This window comes from Salmo trutta, chromosome 18 (assembly GCF_901001165.1).
Source record: "Salmo trutta chromosome 18, fSalTru1.1, whole genome shotgun sequence".
In the NCBI taxonomy this organism is placed as follows: domain Eukaryota; kingdom Metazoa; phylum Chordata; class Actinopteri; order Salmoniformes; family Salmonidae; genus Salmo; species Salmo trutta.
The window spans coordinates 17,548,233-17,562,352 of NC_042974.1; the positions used below are offsets into that span (position 1 = coordinate 17,548,233).

Consider the following 14,120-nt stretch of genomic DNA (forward strand, 5'->3'; position numbering starts at 1 on the left):
AATTATATCATGATTATTTTATGGGTACATTACCTCTTTCTTGTTTTTAGCAGTTAGACCTAAGAACATTTAGAACATGTCAGTCAAATGTCACCAGTGTTATAACCTTGAGTAATAAACTATGATATTTTACATACATTTTCATTACTATTATCATTAGGCTAGTATTATTAGCCTGTGTTTAATCAGTGAATTTAATGATGAAATCCTTCACCAATAAAGCAATATAGGACCGTTCTGAATTACAAGAGATTGGATTTAGCCTATTCTTAGAGAGAACATGTTTCTAAAAATGTTTCTCTGTCATTATTTTCCACCTTTATTGATATAGACTATTGTTGATGTTTTCTTGTAGCAAACAATGTATGTAGCTAATCCCAATTCATGGTAACAAGTAAACCAACACCCATGTGAGGTGTCCTTGAACAGTTATGGTAATAATCCAATTTGCGATTGTAATTTATTTAAAAACGGAAATATCCACTTACTTTAGCATGGTTACTGAATAGCTGCAATAAAAACGTGCGCGAACGTTTTAGAAACACGGATGTAATGACACGTTTTTGCGGTTCGTATCTTGGAAAAACAGCATTTTCATTTCCAATAAGAGCTAAATAGTTGTTTCCTGTCATAGAAGCCATTTTACCTTCCATTTTCTCTATGTAACGTTGTTATTCCATCGCATTAATCCGCAATTCTAGCCTCTACGTTTAATACAACATGTAATTTCCCCCTTTTTAACGTATTCCCTTTGATTTAGTCACTCTTGACACCACTTTTGCTCTGGGGCCAACGGGGTTCGCCGTGGGGGCGCCTTGAAACAGCCACTCCTTATCTCCTTTCATCATTCAACCCGGGGCCGCCTTGAAACCGCAGGGCCAGTAATTGCTTTTTTCAGTCAGCCCAGTGCGGACTGGCCAGCAGCCAATCAGAGCCTTGTTTACACTTTGTGATTGACAGCTCTCTGGCAACATGCCAACCAATCAGACACTTTACACAGACCGAAGGCTGGAGTTTTAACCCTTTACTTCCAGTTAAAACAAACTTGGAATATTAGCTTATAGCTCATGATTTTTAGCATGGAAATATGCAAGGCCATATCCTTCCTTCTTTAATTAAAAACATTTGTGAACTATGAGCAAAACTAACCCGAGGACAGTACATTACATTGTGATTCGATTTCCCTAAGTGTGTGTGCGTGTGTGTCATGACAGTAAACATAAACAAACACCAACGTTTTTACTTCCCCAGTAATTTAGTCTATTAGAATCAAATTTGACTTCCTCCTGCATTTCTATTGTTCTTTAGTTGTCTTTTAAGCTACTATTTGGCCTATATTTAGCTTATTTTACAAATACATATTTGTAGGCAATTCATTATTTTATTATACGTGTTTATTAAGGTTATTAAGCAAGTTATAGGCCTAAATAAATTAAATTGGCCTGATTAAACTGGTAATTGAAACGTTTGCCTATTTCTGGTGACATAAGTAAGGTCTAAGTGTGAAGCTTTGAAAAAAAAACGTTATTGTAAAATAATACAAATAAAAACTGGGGTGGCAGGTAGCCTAGTGGTTAGAGCGTTGGGCCAGAAACCAAAAAGGTTGCTAGGTTGAATCCCCGAGCTGACAAGGTAAAATTCTGTCGTTCTGCCCCTGAACAAGGCAGTTAACCCACTGCTCCTAGGCTGTCATTGTAATTAAGATTTTTTCCTTAACTGACTTGCCTAGTTAAATAAAAAAATATCCAAAAGAAAAGTATTGTTTTAACGTAGTTTGGTGATTGACGTGTAGTTCATGTGATCACAAAATATTCTGTAGACTTTCTAGTGATCAAAAGTCCTGTATTTTCTGCTGTTCACTCACAGAGCTGTGCTGTGTTTTGATGATATCTCCTGACATTTGCATGCTACGCTCTGGAAAGGGCTATGCTCTGGCAAAGGCTTAAATCAAACGCCCGCCGTTTTGGTTTAGGAATCCAGCAGCATTCCTATTGGTTCAGGGCATCTTCCAATCAGAGTTTCTGTTTATCGCGAGGCGCGCCTCACGGACACGCTTCTCATTGTATTTATCAAACCAATGGGAGAGCGCGTTCCCCTACTGTCCCTCCTTCGCTCGTAGTTGAGTGGCACTAGCGGATACAGTGGGAGAGTTTCTGTGTGGATGTACGAGCTTAGATTCACTAGAAGCCTGTACTTCTACGATGCATCTCTATGCCTCAACTGCACACTACAATCTGCAGACTAGGATGTAACTATTTCCACATGTTTTCCTTTTTGTACGCCGCTTTTTTTCCTTTGTATATTTTTGTACAACTTTTTTTAATCATTAATTGTTATGCAAGGAATAACTTACCAGTAAGTAATTTATTTATTGTGTCCATTTTGAATGTGTGTAATAATAAACATCTATACTTTCAACTTCTGCTTTTAAAAGAGTCTTTGTAGTAGAACATTTATGGGTTATTTTAGACTGCGTAAAGACAAGATGCATTAATTTAAATCACACGGCACATATGTTATATTGCTTAGTAGTAGTCCAGTAGTATAGTAATATAATGAAAGTAACAACAATATTCATATTTCTAACAAAATAATAGTTCTTATAAATAGTACAATGACAAATACTATAATGACTATAGTATATAACAAAAATGCATGAGAATATAGCCATTTTAATATTTGTACTTAAGCCAAGTGAAGGTTCCTTTCTTAAGCTGTTGACAAGCTAAACGTTGATTGTTGTATAGACAATAATTGTTATTGTACAATTAAACAATCATCTACAAAACCTCTCTCCTGAAGAGATAAGGTGCCACGTTTAAAATATAATTATTTTAACAGAATTTAAATGTATTTGGTTCTATGCATTATAAGACGCGCTTATACGCGCTGTTCAGATACCACTAATAATGGATTATGTTGTAGTTTAGTTGTTTTAATATCAGTAGGCCTATTTGATTATAGGCTTGGCCTACTGCAGTTTTTCACAGTTGTTATCGAGGGGGCTTTGCTAGTGGACAGCTCTTGCCGAGTCCCACCAGGCAGGTTTCGCTGTGCTTGGAGTGTCCCTCTTGGAGTGTGTCTTTCGCTTAACTGGCCTTTGAATATCTTGATTTAGTATCCCAGTTATGGTTTGTGACTTCGCTTTACTGCAAAATCGTGAATTGCAGCTCTTGGGCCTAACGTAAAGCCCTGTAGTGAACAAATAACAGTGATAACAGTGATGCCCTTATGAGTCTATTATTTTTCCGAAGAGTTTGTGCGTTCTATGCCCAAAATGCCTTAGTTTTATTACAATCTCATCTCATGTGGGGGATTGGGAAGAAAGGAGAAATTCGTGCTTGTTCCACCTCAGTGTTTAGGCAGGCTTTTCGTGTATTGCCATTCGGCTGGTAGTTTCGAAGGTTTTTTTTTTGTCTCCTGATAGTTTGACCCTTTGGGGCAGCGATGGAGGAGGGGGGAAAGAGAGAAAGACTGTCTGGCAGAGAGGAGTGGAAGGAAAGGAAGTCTCAGCGTCTCCTAGCCTACTCCCACGTTGATCCCAGATTTAAATTAGGCCCAGGCTACCTGTTTTTTAATCAGATTTTAATGTGTTTTTTTTATGTGATGGCCTCTAGTCAGCGCAGTGATACTGTTGAAGGACGGTAGGCCTAGGGTCCTACATTGATTGTAGATGTTGTTTGGTCGAAATGCATAGCTTAAGTGGCTTCGTCTTGACTTGGAATGTAAACATTTTAGACGTTTGTTTACGAGGAATAATGTAAAAATATTCTGCGTGAAATGAGAGGAAGCGATGTATCTTCGATTGTTGCAAAATTAAATTCCATAATAGTTTTTCATGGTTCCACTATTACACATAAAGAAGATAAAACACTTTAAACTTTTCACTCTGAAAGCACCTTTAGCCTTTAATGTGACTATTTGAATAAAAATAGCATACAAAATGTGCACGTTTAAAATGTAATTATTTTAATATAATTGAAATGTATTTGGTTCTATGCATTCTAAGACCGTTTTTTGTAACAGAATGAAACATATCTTTTTTATCACATTGTGAGGCGTGTAGGCCATTCATGACCAAGACCATTTTTCAACGATTGTCAACATTTTGAATGAAAATACACTCTAACACGTTGTCATGCTCAAGGATTTGGATACATATGCAAGTCTCTCACTGAGCACCGTGCGCGCGCGCACACACACACACACACACACACACACACACACACACACACACACACACACAGTCGTCAGTAGCCTATGCTGCCTGAACATATACGCCTCTGCTCTGTCGTTTAGAGAGGCTTGTCTAGCTCAGAATTCCTGAACGTTTCAGTTTGACTACTGTTCTAGAGTAGAATGTTCGCTGTATACTTTTCTCATTGAAATAGCAAGAGGACCAGTTGGTTTAGCTCGCCATTTTATACGTTCTTTGTTCTCTTACCTTGGATTTTGCTGATATAATTGAAGTTCACCAATCACGGTATCAGTAGTGCCTGAATGGAGGTGCTATTGAAGCGGCCTAATACATTGCCCAGTGAGATGTGTTTTGTGAACACAGGCTCACCTATCCAAATTTGAGCGCCATGGGGTGTCCTATTGAACTGAATGACTAGGGGTATAAGGCACATATGAGCATGTTGATTCCCATTCCTATATTTATTGCTTACGTCTCTATCCCCGGCGGTAAACGTCATTTAGTTGGTGTTGTTATTATACATGTCCTACGGTTGCACCCACCCATACATGCATTATAAGTGATTACCATTGTGAAAGGGGTGAAAGGCAATGTTGACATAACTATTAAATTACCTTTGCCATAAACAAGCGATTTCAATGCCTTTTCTCAAGCACATTCAGGCTATATATGCCAGTAAAGAAAATACACATTTACAGACATAAATGAGCCAGTCAAAATTCACGGACGTGACAGAATTGTCCCAAGTCTAACAAAATACTGTAGCTGATACATTTCAATATATTTATGCCTACATTTAATAAGTCTTAATATAATTTTGTTTACATCGACATATTTATAATGTAGCCTTTTGATGATTTGCAGTAGGCTATGGTCAAGGAAGCAGTTTTGATGCTTGGAGTTTGAAAATGACAAAATTGGTCTGTAATGGACTGACTGAAAGATCAAACATTTGCTTCAGGTGAGATATGGATGAACGTTTAATTCCGACGTGAGACTGAGAGATGGTAGACCCTCAGACTCTCATCTATAGGTTTCAGAATACGCCGAAGTAGTATAGCTTTATGATCCCCTACAGTGAAACAACCCGTAGTTTAAGATGACCACTCCTTTTGTTGTTCTGTTTGTAGCCACCCTGCTCTTTCTTGTCTGTCATGAAGACGAGTAGGCGGTTTGAGTCTGTAGTCTACGGTAGGCTACTGTAGACTGGGTAGGCTATTTGTTTTGGGGTTTCATTTAGTCAAACCTTTTAGCATTCTTTTACTGATACTTAAAGACACTTAATGTTATACTTTTGTTATGCAAGGAAATAAAGTGTAGTTGGCAACATTAGACAGGATGCGTGTGAGAATTACACGCCTAAATTGATCTTTCAGAGATTTTGTCCCATTGTTTTCAGTGCATTGACGTGGTCTTGTGTTTTCTCTTTGTAGAACATGACCGGGACATACTTTTTGGTGGGCAAGGCAAATACTCGAATGAGTTCAAGACGACCTATCCGAAGTTCATAAAAGGGATTATTGCATCTAGGCAGCGTTCGATGCTTCTGGCTTTTCCTCTGGATTTGGGATTTATTGCTTCTCGACAGAATGGAAAGCCGGGATTTCGCTCCTCCACACCACCTCTTGACAGAGCGGGGCGCGTTGGTTCACCACGCCTCCTCTCGGATAGCTTCTGGCGGCCGAGGCACCGTGCAGCACCCCGCTCACTTCCAGCCTGGAAAATACTATTCTTCTCACATCGCCATGGCCCCGCATTCAGGTTGGTGTGAATACGAATTTGTTGGAATATAAGATTAATTGTACGATTTTATAAAAGGGTCTCTGGTGTTTTTGGACTGTTTGAAAGTGGGACGGACATACCGTGTGCGTCTGCCGTGGTAAATTTAACCCTGCCGTTTGTCAGGGACCAACGAGAGTTTATTGGAAAAGGAAATGAGTTAGACGATGTGGTCATTCTCGAAATTAGGAATTACTGTGGACTCTTGATATTTTATGTTCCAGTTTTAGTCAATATTATATTTTATTGAACCGTTTCTAGCGCTGTTTCTTACATACCCTGTCAGAACCGAGTGTAGGCTACTTTAATATGAAAAATAAGCGTGCATTTTACACAAGTAAACACAAAAGAAACTTCATTTGTTAAATTACAGATTTAGTGAGACTAAGCCTATTCTAGCCAATACAGTTAGAACACAAAATACAACGTTATTAAATAACAGATTATTACAAAATTAAGAAATATTATGGGATTATTCAGAAAGAGTAAGGGATTATTAGGCCTACAATACATTATTTGCTTTCAAGTGACATGGAATCTTTCCAAATGAAGTTGGATAGTTTCACCCTCCCATAATCTGTTTAGTTAAATGCACTAATCGTAATGTTATAAATGGGTTTTAATCCATTTGTAACTTTATGTTGCCTCATTTACCATCAAACGTTTGTCCTTTGCTAAAATTATTGTTGTATGTGCGTAGGCTAGGCTACTGTAGACCTATTCACGTGAGCGTGGTGAGTGTGGAGGAGTGACGTGCGAGCTGGTGCGTTCCTTTCCGTCTTCGGTGAGGCCCCGGGACTGTCCTGAGTCCGAGACCGGGGGTCAGTCCGTAGGAGTGGAGAGGAGCTCGCGCTAATAGAGGTGCGCGTAATACCAGACAATCCGGTATCTATATTGAGCGCGGACGTGACGGGCGAGAATGGTTTGACAGTGCATGCATTAGATTTTAACAAGTAGCTTTGGTATCCTGTCCTAAAGGAGGAGGGGAGGGGGGAGCGAAGGTGTGTGTGTGTGTATGTGTGTGTGTAAGTGAAGGCTGGGGGAGGGGTGTCTGCTGCACCTAATCATGTAGTGAATCGTAAAACCGAGCGAATGCGTGTATAAATATAAAACCTATGTGTCTTGATTGAAATCACATGCATTTCTTATTAAACTTTGAGATACGAACCCGTGTTGTTGTCGTTATAGTTAAGAACATTTATTTTCTAGCTATAGATGTTGGTCTAAATGCATTACGGTTATCAATTAAATTGGGAATTTTAATCGTTTAGTATGCCTGGCCGTCTTTGTAAATACACATTTAGTGACTATACCTTCTGAATAAAGGTTGAATAAAGATTTAATAAAGTAAAAATGAAAATGATGGTTAAATTGACAAATGAAATACAGACTGAATTTATTCTCACCACCTATTTGGGCATTTTACAGCAGCAGCACGTGGTATTTAGCTGTGCATTTGAGAGCGTTAGGCATTGTCTGCTCTATTTTCTTGTACAGTAACTTTGCTGGTGAAGCTATCTTATCACAGAGTATTATTGTAATAATAATAACTATATGAATTGCATTTTTATAGTCTTTTAGCGTTTATATAGTCTCAAAATGTTTCACATTGTATATTATTATATTTAGAATGCCAGTACTTCAGTATTACTTCATTATTACTGATGGATGACTGACATTCTGATGGGGATTGTTTTTTGGATGGGGTTCTGTTGTAAAGGGGCTGGGGAGGGGGGCACTTTGTTTTGGGCACCCCTTGAGATTCAGATAGCTGTCTGCCTGGCCCTAGGCCACTGGGCAGGGGGTTGATGTGATGTGTGGCTGTGTGGTGCAGGCAGGGCAGGCGGGGGGCGTCAGGGGAGAGTCAGGGGGAGGAGGAAAGATTTTTGGGGGTTAGTTAGATCTCCTCTTCCTGGGATGACTCTCCCCCAAAACACACACACACACACACACACACACACACACACACACACACACACACACACACACACACACACACACACACACACACACACACACACACACACACACACACACACACACACACACACACACACACACACACACACAAACACACACACACCAATGTTTTGCTTCTGCAGCAGGGTAATACCAGAATCTTATGAGGAAATGGTGAGGAAAAATGTCAATTTCCTTCTTTTATCATCGTTGTTTTTGCTAAATCTGTATATGATCCATCTATAACATCCACTTCCTTATAAGGATCTGCATGGTGTCTGTTGCACATGATGAGGTGACTAAATGGCTGTTATCACTATTATATAGCATAGCTATAAAGACCAGCCCCTCAAATGAACACCAGTGATATTGTGTTGGCTGTGAGGTTCATATCTGAACTGGGATCATTTGTCATTCTATTCCTCATATACATTTTCTCATCTGCATTTCTCTCTCTCTCTCTCTCTCTCTCTCTCTCTCTCTCTCTCTCTCTCTCTCTCTCTCTCTCTCTCTCTCTCCCTCCCCCCTCTACGCTGTAGTTGTTTCAGTGCAGATGAGGGTTGTGTCTAGTCTGTAGGTAGATGTATAGTTGAACAGGTGTGCTGTATCATGGAGGGTGTGGCTGAGCCTCCTTGCACAGGTGTGTCACTTTTCAGAAGGTGTGGATTAGTGGGTGTGTGTGTGTGTGTGTGTGTGCACGCTTATGTTTGAGAAAGAAAGAGGCCGACACACACACACACACACACACACACACACACACACACACACACACACACACACACACACACACACACACACACACACACACACACACACACACACAAACACACACACACACAAACACACACAGTCTTTTACAGCTAACCTTGTAGCGACACACAATTCAGTCCCATTAAAAATCCTATTTTCCATAACCTCTAACCCTAACCTTAATCCAAAAACCTAACCTTAACCCTAAACCTAACCCTAACCCTAGCTCCTAATCCTAACCCTAGCTCCTAACCCTAACCCTTAACGTAATTCTAACCCTAATCCTAAACCCCCTAGAAATAGCATTTGATCTTGTGATGACTTGCAAAATTGTTCGTTTACTATTCTTGTGGGAATTTCTGATCCCCACAAGAATAGTTAAACACTTCCACACATGCACACACACCTGAAAGCCGCTGGACAGACAAGGGTTTCCTATCTGTAGCAGCTTGGGCTTAGTGCTGTAATAATCATGTTTCTGAGAGGCCTGCAGACCTGTCTGTCAGATCCTCGTTGGCTCTCTCTTTCTTTAATCTCTTGCTTTTCCTCTCTCTCTCTTCTCCTTTTTCTCTCCCTCTATCTCTTCTCCTTTTTATCTCCCTCTCTCTTCTTCTCCTTTTCTCTCTCTCCCTCTCTCTCTTTTCCTCTCTCCATAAGTGCTGTGTCTCATTATGTCAGCACTGGCTCCTACACTGTCCTGTGTGTGTGTTTGCTGTGTGTGTGTGTTGGGTATTTGTGTATGTGTGTGTGGGTGTGTGCCGTGTGTGTGGTGTGTGTGATGTGTGTTCTGTGTGTGTGTTTGCTGTGTGTGTGTGTGTGTTGGGTATTTGTGTATGTGTGTGTGGGTGTGTGCCGTGTGTGTGGTGTGTGTGATGTGTGTTCTGTGTGTGTGTGTATCAGACACTGTCTCACACTCCGCAGCCCTGTCCAGTCATTCTGATGCCTCGTTTGGACTCGGAGCCAGCGAGCAAGCTGATTGGCTAAGGTGTTTGAGGTGCTAGCTTCGGGGTGCCATGACTTTGATCGCCACGGTTACAGAGAAGAGACCCCCCCCATCCAATGGCAGAGTTGTTAGCGTGTTCTGCCTGTCTGCCTGTCTGTCTGTCCGCCTGTCTGCCTGTCTGCCTATTGTCCTGTCTGTCTGTTTGTCTGTCTGTCTGCCTGTCTGCCTGTTTGTTTGTGTGAGAGGTAGACCAGACACATAGAGTTAGTAAACGGAGAGACTCGTCTCCCTCCCTGGGCTGGTGTGTGTTGGAGATAAGGGTGTGTGTCTGTCTGTGCCTTTAGACGGAGGAGAATGTCCTCTGATCATAGTTAAGGCTAGCTGTGAATCTAGAATAGTTCCTCTACGGCAGGGGTTCCCAAACCTTTTCCCTCAGGCCTCCCTTCCAGCACATGTATTTCTATGGACACAAGCACTGTTCATGACACAAACTGTTCACACCCCTTTTGTTGGCGGAGATACAATTTTGCAGGTTTAAGGCTTATTTCCTGCAATTCTACACATGATGCCATGGGGTGCAGAGAACATTTTGCAAGTTTAAAGCTTTAAAGCTTATTTTCTTGCAATTCTATACATTTTGCCATGTCTAATGTTTTTTCATGTGATATTTGAGTGACTCAAACTTTACAACAATATCCTTGGGGTAAAAAAACCTAGCTAAAAAAGGTCAGCTGACATGTGCTAGTTCATCTGGACATTTCTGACAAGTTATAAATAGCTCTCTAAGGTATGCAATGGTTGACATGACAAGAAGAAAACTGATGATGCACTACCCAACTTTGAAATGTCACCTTATGCAATCTACTATTACAACTTTTGAGAGTAAGTTGAAAGATGGCCTGAGTTCCTTAAAATATATATGTATATTTTTTGGGTGGGCCCCCTAGTGGGTGCGCCCCACAGTTTGGGAACCACTGCTCTATAAGAGCAGGGAGAAGGTGTAATGAACAGTCCTTTAGGGAGCAGGGAGAAGGTGTAATGAACAGTCCTCTAAGGAGCAGGGAGAAGGTGTAATGAACAGTCCTCTAGGGAGTAGGGAGAAGGTGTAATGAACAGTCCTCTAAGGAGCAGGGAGAAGGTGTAATGAACAGTCCTCTAAGGAGCAGGGAGAAGGTGTAATGAACAGTCCTCTAGGGAGTAGGGAGAAGGTGTAATGAACAGTCCTCTAGGGAGCAGGGAGAAGGTGTAATGAACAGTCCTCTAGGGAGTAGGGAGAAGGTGTAATGAACAGTCCTTTAGGGAGAAGGTGTAATGAACAGTCCTCTAGGGAGTAGGGAGAAGGTGTAATAAACAGTCCTCTAGGGAGTAGGGAGAAGGTGTAATGAACAGTCCTGTAGGGAGTAGGGAGAAGGTGTAATGAACAGTCCTCTAGGGAGTAGGGAGAAGGTGTAATGAACAGTCCTCTAAGGAGAAGGGAGAAGGTGTAATGAACAGTCCTCTAAGGAGCAGGGAGAAGGTGTAATGAACAGTCCTTTAGGGAGCAGGGAGAAGGTGTAATGGACAGTCCTCTAAGGAGCAGGGAGAAGGTGTAATGAACAGTCCTCTAAGGAGAAGGGAGAAGGTGTAATGAACAGTCCTTTAGGGAGCAGGGAGAAGGTGTAATGGACAGTCCTCTAAGGAGAAGGGAGAAGGTGTAATGAACAGTCCTTTAGGGAGCAGGGAGAAGGTGTAATGGACAGTCCTCTAAGGAGCAGGGAGAAGGTGTAATGAACAGTCCTCAAGTAGAAGGGAGAAGGTGTAATGAACAGTCCTTTAGGGAGCAGGGAGAAGGTGTAATGGACAGTCCTCTAAGGAGAAGGGAGAAGGTGTAATGAACAGTCCTTTAGGGAGCAGGGAGAAGGTGTAATGGACAGTCCTCTAAGGAGAAGGGAGAAGGTGTAATGAACAGTCCTTTAGGGAGCAGGGAGAAGGTGTAATGGACAGTCCTCTAAGGAGAAGGGAGAAGGTGTAATGAACAGTCCTTTAGGGAGAAGGTGTAATGAACAGTCCTCTAGGGAGCAGGGAGAAGGTGTAATGGACAGTCCTCTAAGGAGCAGGGAGAAGGTGTAATGAACAGTCCTCTAAGGAGCAGGGAGAAGGTGTAATGAACAGTCCTCTAAAGAGAAGGGAGAAGGTGTAATGAACAGTCCTCTAGGGAGTAGGGAGAAGGTGTAATGAACAGTCTTCTAAGGAGAAGGGAGAAGGTGTAATGAACAGTCTTCTAAGGAGAAGGGAGAAGGTGTAATGAACAGTCCTTTAGGGAGAAGGTGTAATGAACAGTCCTCTAGGGAGTAGGGAGAAGGTGTAATGGACAGTCCTCTAAGGAGCAGGGAGAAGGTGTAATGAACAGTCCTCTAGGGAGTAGGGAGAAGGTGTAATGAACAGTCCTCTAAGGAGCAGGGAGAAGGTGTAATGGACAGTCCTCTAGGGAGTAGGGAGAAGGTGTAATGGACAGTCCTCTAGGGGGAAGGGAGAAAGGTGTAATGAACAGTCCTCCAGGGAGTAGGGAGAAGGTGTAATGAACAGTTCTCTAGGGAGAAGGGAGAAGTTATAATGAACAGTCCTCTAGGGAGTAGGGAGAAGTTATAATGAACAGTTCTCTAGGGAGAAGGGAGAAGTTATAATGAACAGTTCTCTAGGGAGTAGGGAGAAGTTATAATGAACAGTTCTCTAGGGAGTAGGGAGAAGTTATAATGAACAGTTCTCTAGGGAGTAGGGAGAAGTTATAATGAACAGTTCTCTAGGGAGAAGGGAGAAGTTATAATGAACAGTTCTCTAGGGAGTAGGGAGAAGTTATAATGAACAGTTCTCTAGGGAGTAGGGAGAAGTTATAATGAACAGTTGTCTAGGGAGTAGGGAGAAGTTATAATGAACAGTTGTCTAGGGAGAAGGGAGAAGGTGTAATGAACAGTCCTCCAGGGAGTAGGGAGAAGTTATAATGAACAGTCCTCCAGGGAGTAGGGAGAAGTTATAATGAACAGTCCTCTAGGGAGTAGGGAGAAGTTATAATGAACAGTTCTCTAGGGAGTAGGGAGAAGTTATAATGAACAGTTCTCTAGGGAGAAGGGAGAAGTTATAATGAACAGTTGTCTAGGGAGTAGGGAGAAGTTATAATGAACAGTCCTCCAGGAAGAAGGGAGAAGGTGTAATGAACAGTTCTCTAGGGAGAAGGGAGAAGTTATAATGAACAGTTGTCTAGGGAGTAGGGAGAAGTTATAATGAACAGTTCTCTAGGGAGAAGGGAGAAGTTATAATGAACAGTTGTCTAGGGAGTAGGGAGAAGTTATAATGAACAGTTGTCTAGGGAGTAGGGAGAAGTTATAATGAACAGTTCTCTAGGGAGAAGGGAGAAGTTATAATGAACAGTTGTCTAGGGAGAAGGAAGAAGGTGTAATGAACAGTCCTCCAGGGAGTAGGGAGAAGTTATAATGAACCGTCCTCCAGGGAGTAGGGAGAAGTTATAATGAACAGTTGTCTAGGGAGTAGGGAGAAGTTATAATGAACAGTTGTCTAGGGAGTAGGGAGAAGTTATAATGAACAGTTGTCTAGGGAGTAGGGAGAAGTTATAATGAACAGTTCTCTAGGGAGTAGGGAGAAGGTGTAATGAACAGTCCTCTAGGGAGTAGGGAGAAGGTGTAATGAACAGTCCTCTAGGGAGTAGGGAGAAGGTGTAATGAACAGTCCTTTAGGGAGAAAGGAGAAGGTATAATGAACAGTTGTCTAGGGAGAAGGGAGAAGGCGTAATGAACAGTCCTTTAGGGAGAAGGTGTAATGAACAGTCCTTTAGGGAGAAGGGAGAAGGCGTAATGAACAGTCCTTTAGGGAGAAGGTGTAATGAGCAGTCCTTTAGGGAGAAGGTGTAATGAGCAGTCCTTTAGGGAGAAGGTGTAATGAACAGTCCTTTAGGGAGAAGGTGTAATGAGCAGTCCTTTAGGGAGAAGGTGTAATGAACAGTCCTCTAGGGAGTAGGGAGAAGGTGCAATGAACAGTCCTTTAGGGAGAAGGGAGAAGGCGTAATGAACAGTCCTTTAGGGAGAAGGGAGAAGGTGTAATGAGCAGTCCTTTAGGGAGAAGGTGTAATGAGCAGTCCTTTAGGGAGAAGGTGTAATGAGCAGTCCTTTAGGGAGAAGGTGTAATGAACAGTCCTTTAGGGAGAAGGTGTAATGAGCAGTCCTTTAGGGAGAAGGTGTAATGAACAGTCCTTTAGGGAGAAGGTGTACTGAGCAGTCCTTTAGGGAGAAGGTGTAATGAGCAGTCCTCCAGTCTGAATGTGTAATGAACAGTCCTCTAGGGAGAAGGGAGAAAGTGTTATGATCAGTCCTCTCAGGAGAAGGTTGAAGTTGTAGTGAACAGTCCTTTAGGGAGAAGCTGGAATGTGTCTGTCTATAGCCATACACTCCAGCCCTGATCACCCACCACAGGACTCACAGCTGGGGATTTCTGCTCACATTG

General features: G+C 41.8%; 1 protein-coding gene and 1 long non-coding RNA gene across 2 annotated transcripts in view; both read left to right on the top strand.

The window, feature by feature from the left end:
- The first annotated feature begins 2,073 nt into the window (after positions 1 to 2,073).
- Positions 2,074 to 14,120, top strand: part of bahcc1b (BAH domain and coiled-coil containing 1b) — a 143,055-nt gene continuing 131,008 nt past the window's right edge. Inside the window, exons 1-2 of the mRNA XM_029699279.1 lie at positions 2,074 to 2,355; positions 5,632 to 5,959. Of these exons, the coding sequence (XP_029555139.1) occupies positions 5,788 to 5,959 (172 nt within the window). The 5' untranslated portion in view covers positions 2,074 to 2,355; positions 5,632 to 5,787. The remainder of the gene's footprint in view (positions 2,356 to 5,631; positions 5,960 to 14,120) is intronic.
- Positions 9,529 to 11,789, top strand: LOC115152914 (uncharacterized). Its single transcript, XR_003867601.1, has 2 exons — positions 9,529 to 10,935; positions 11,635 to 11,789. It is a non-coding gene; the product is annotated as an uncharacterized LOC115152914 (long non-coding RNA).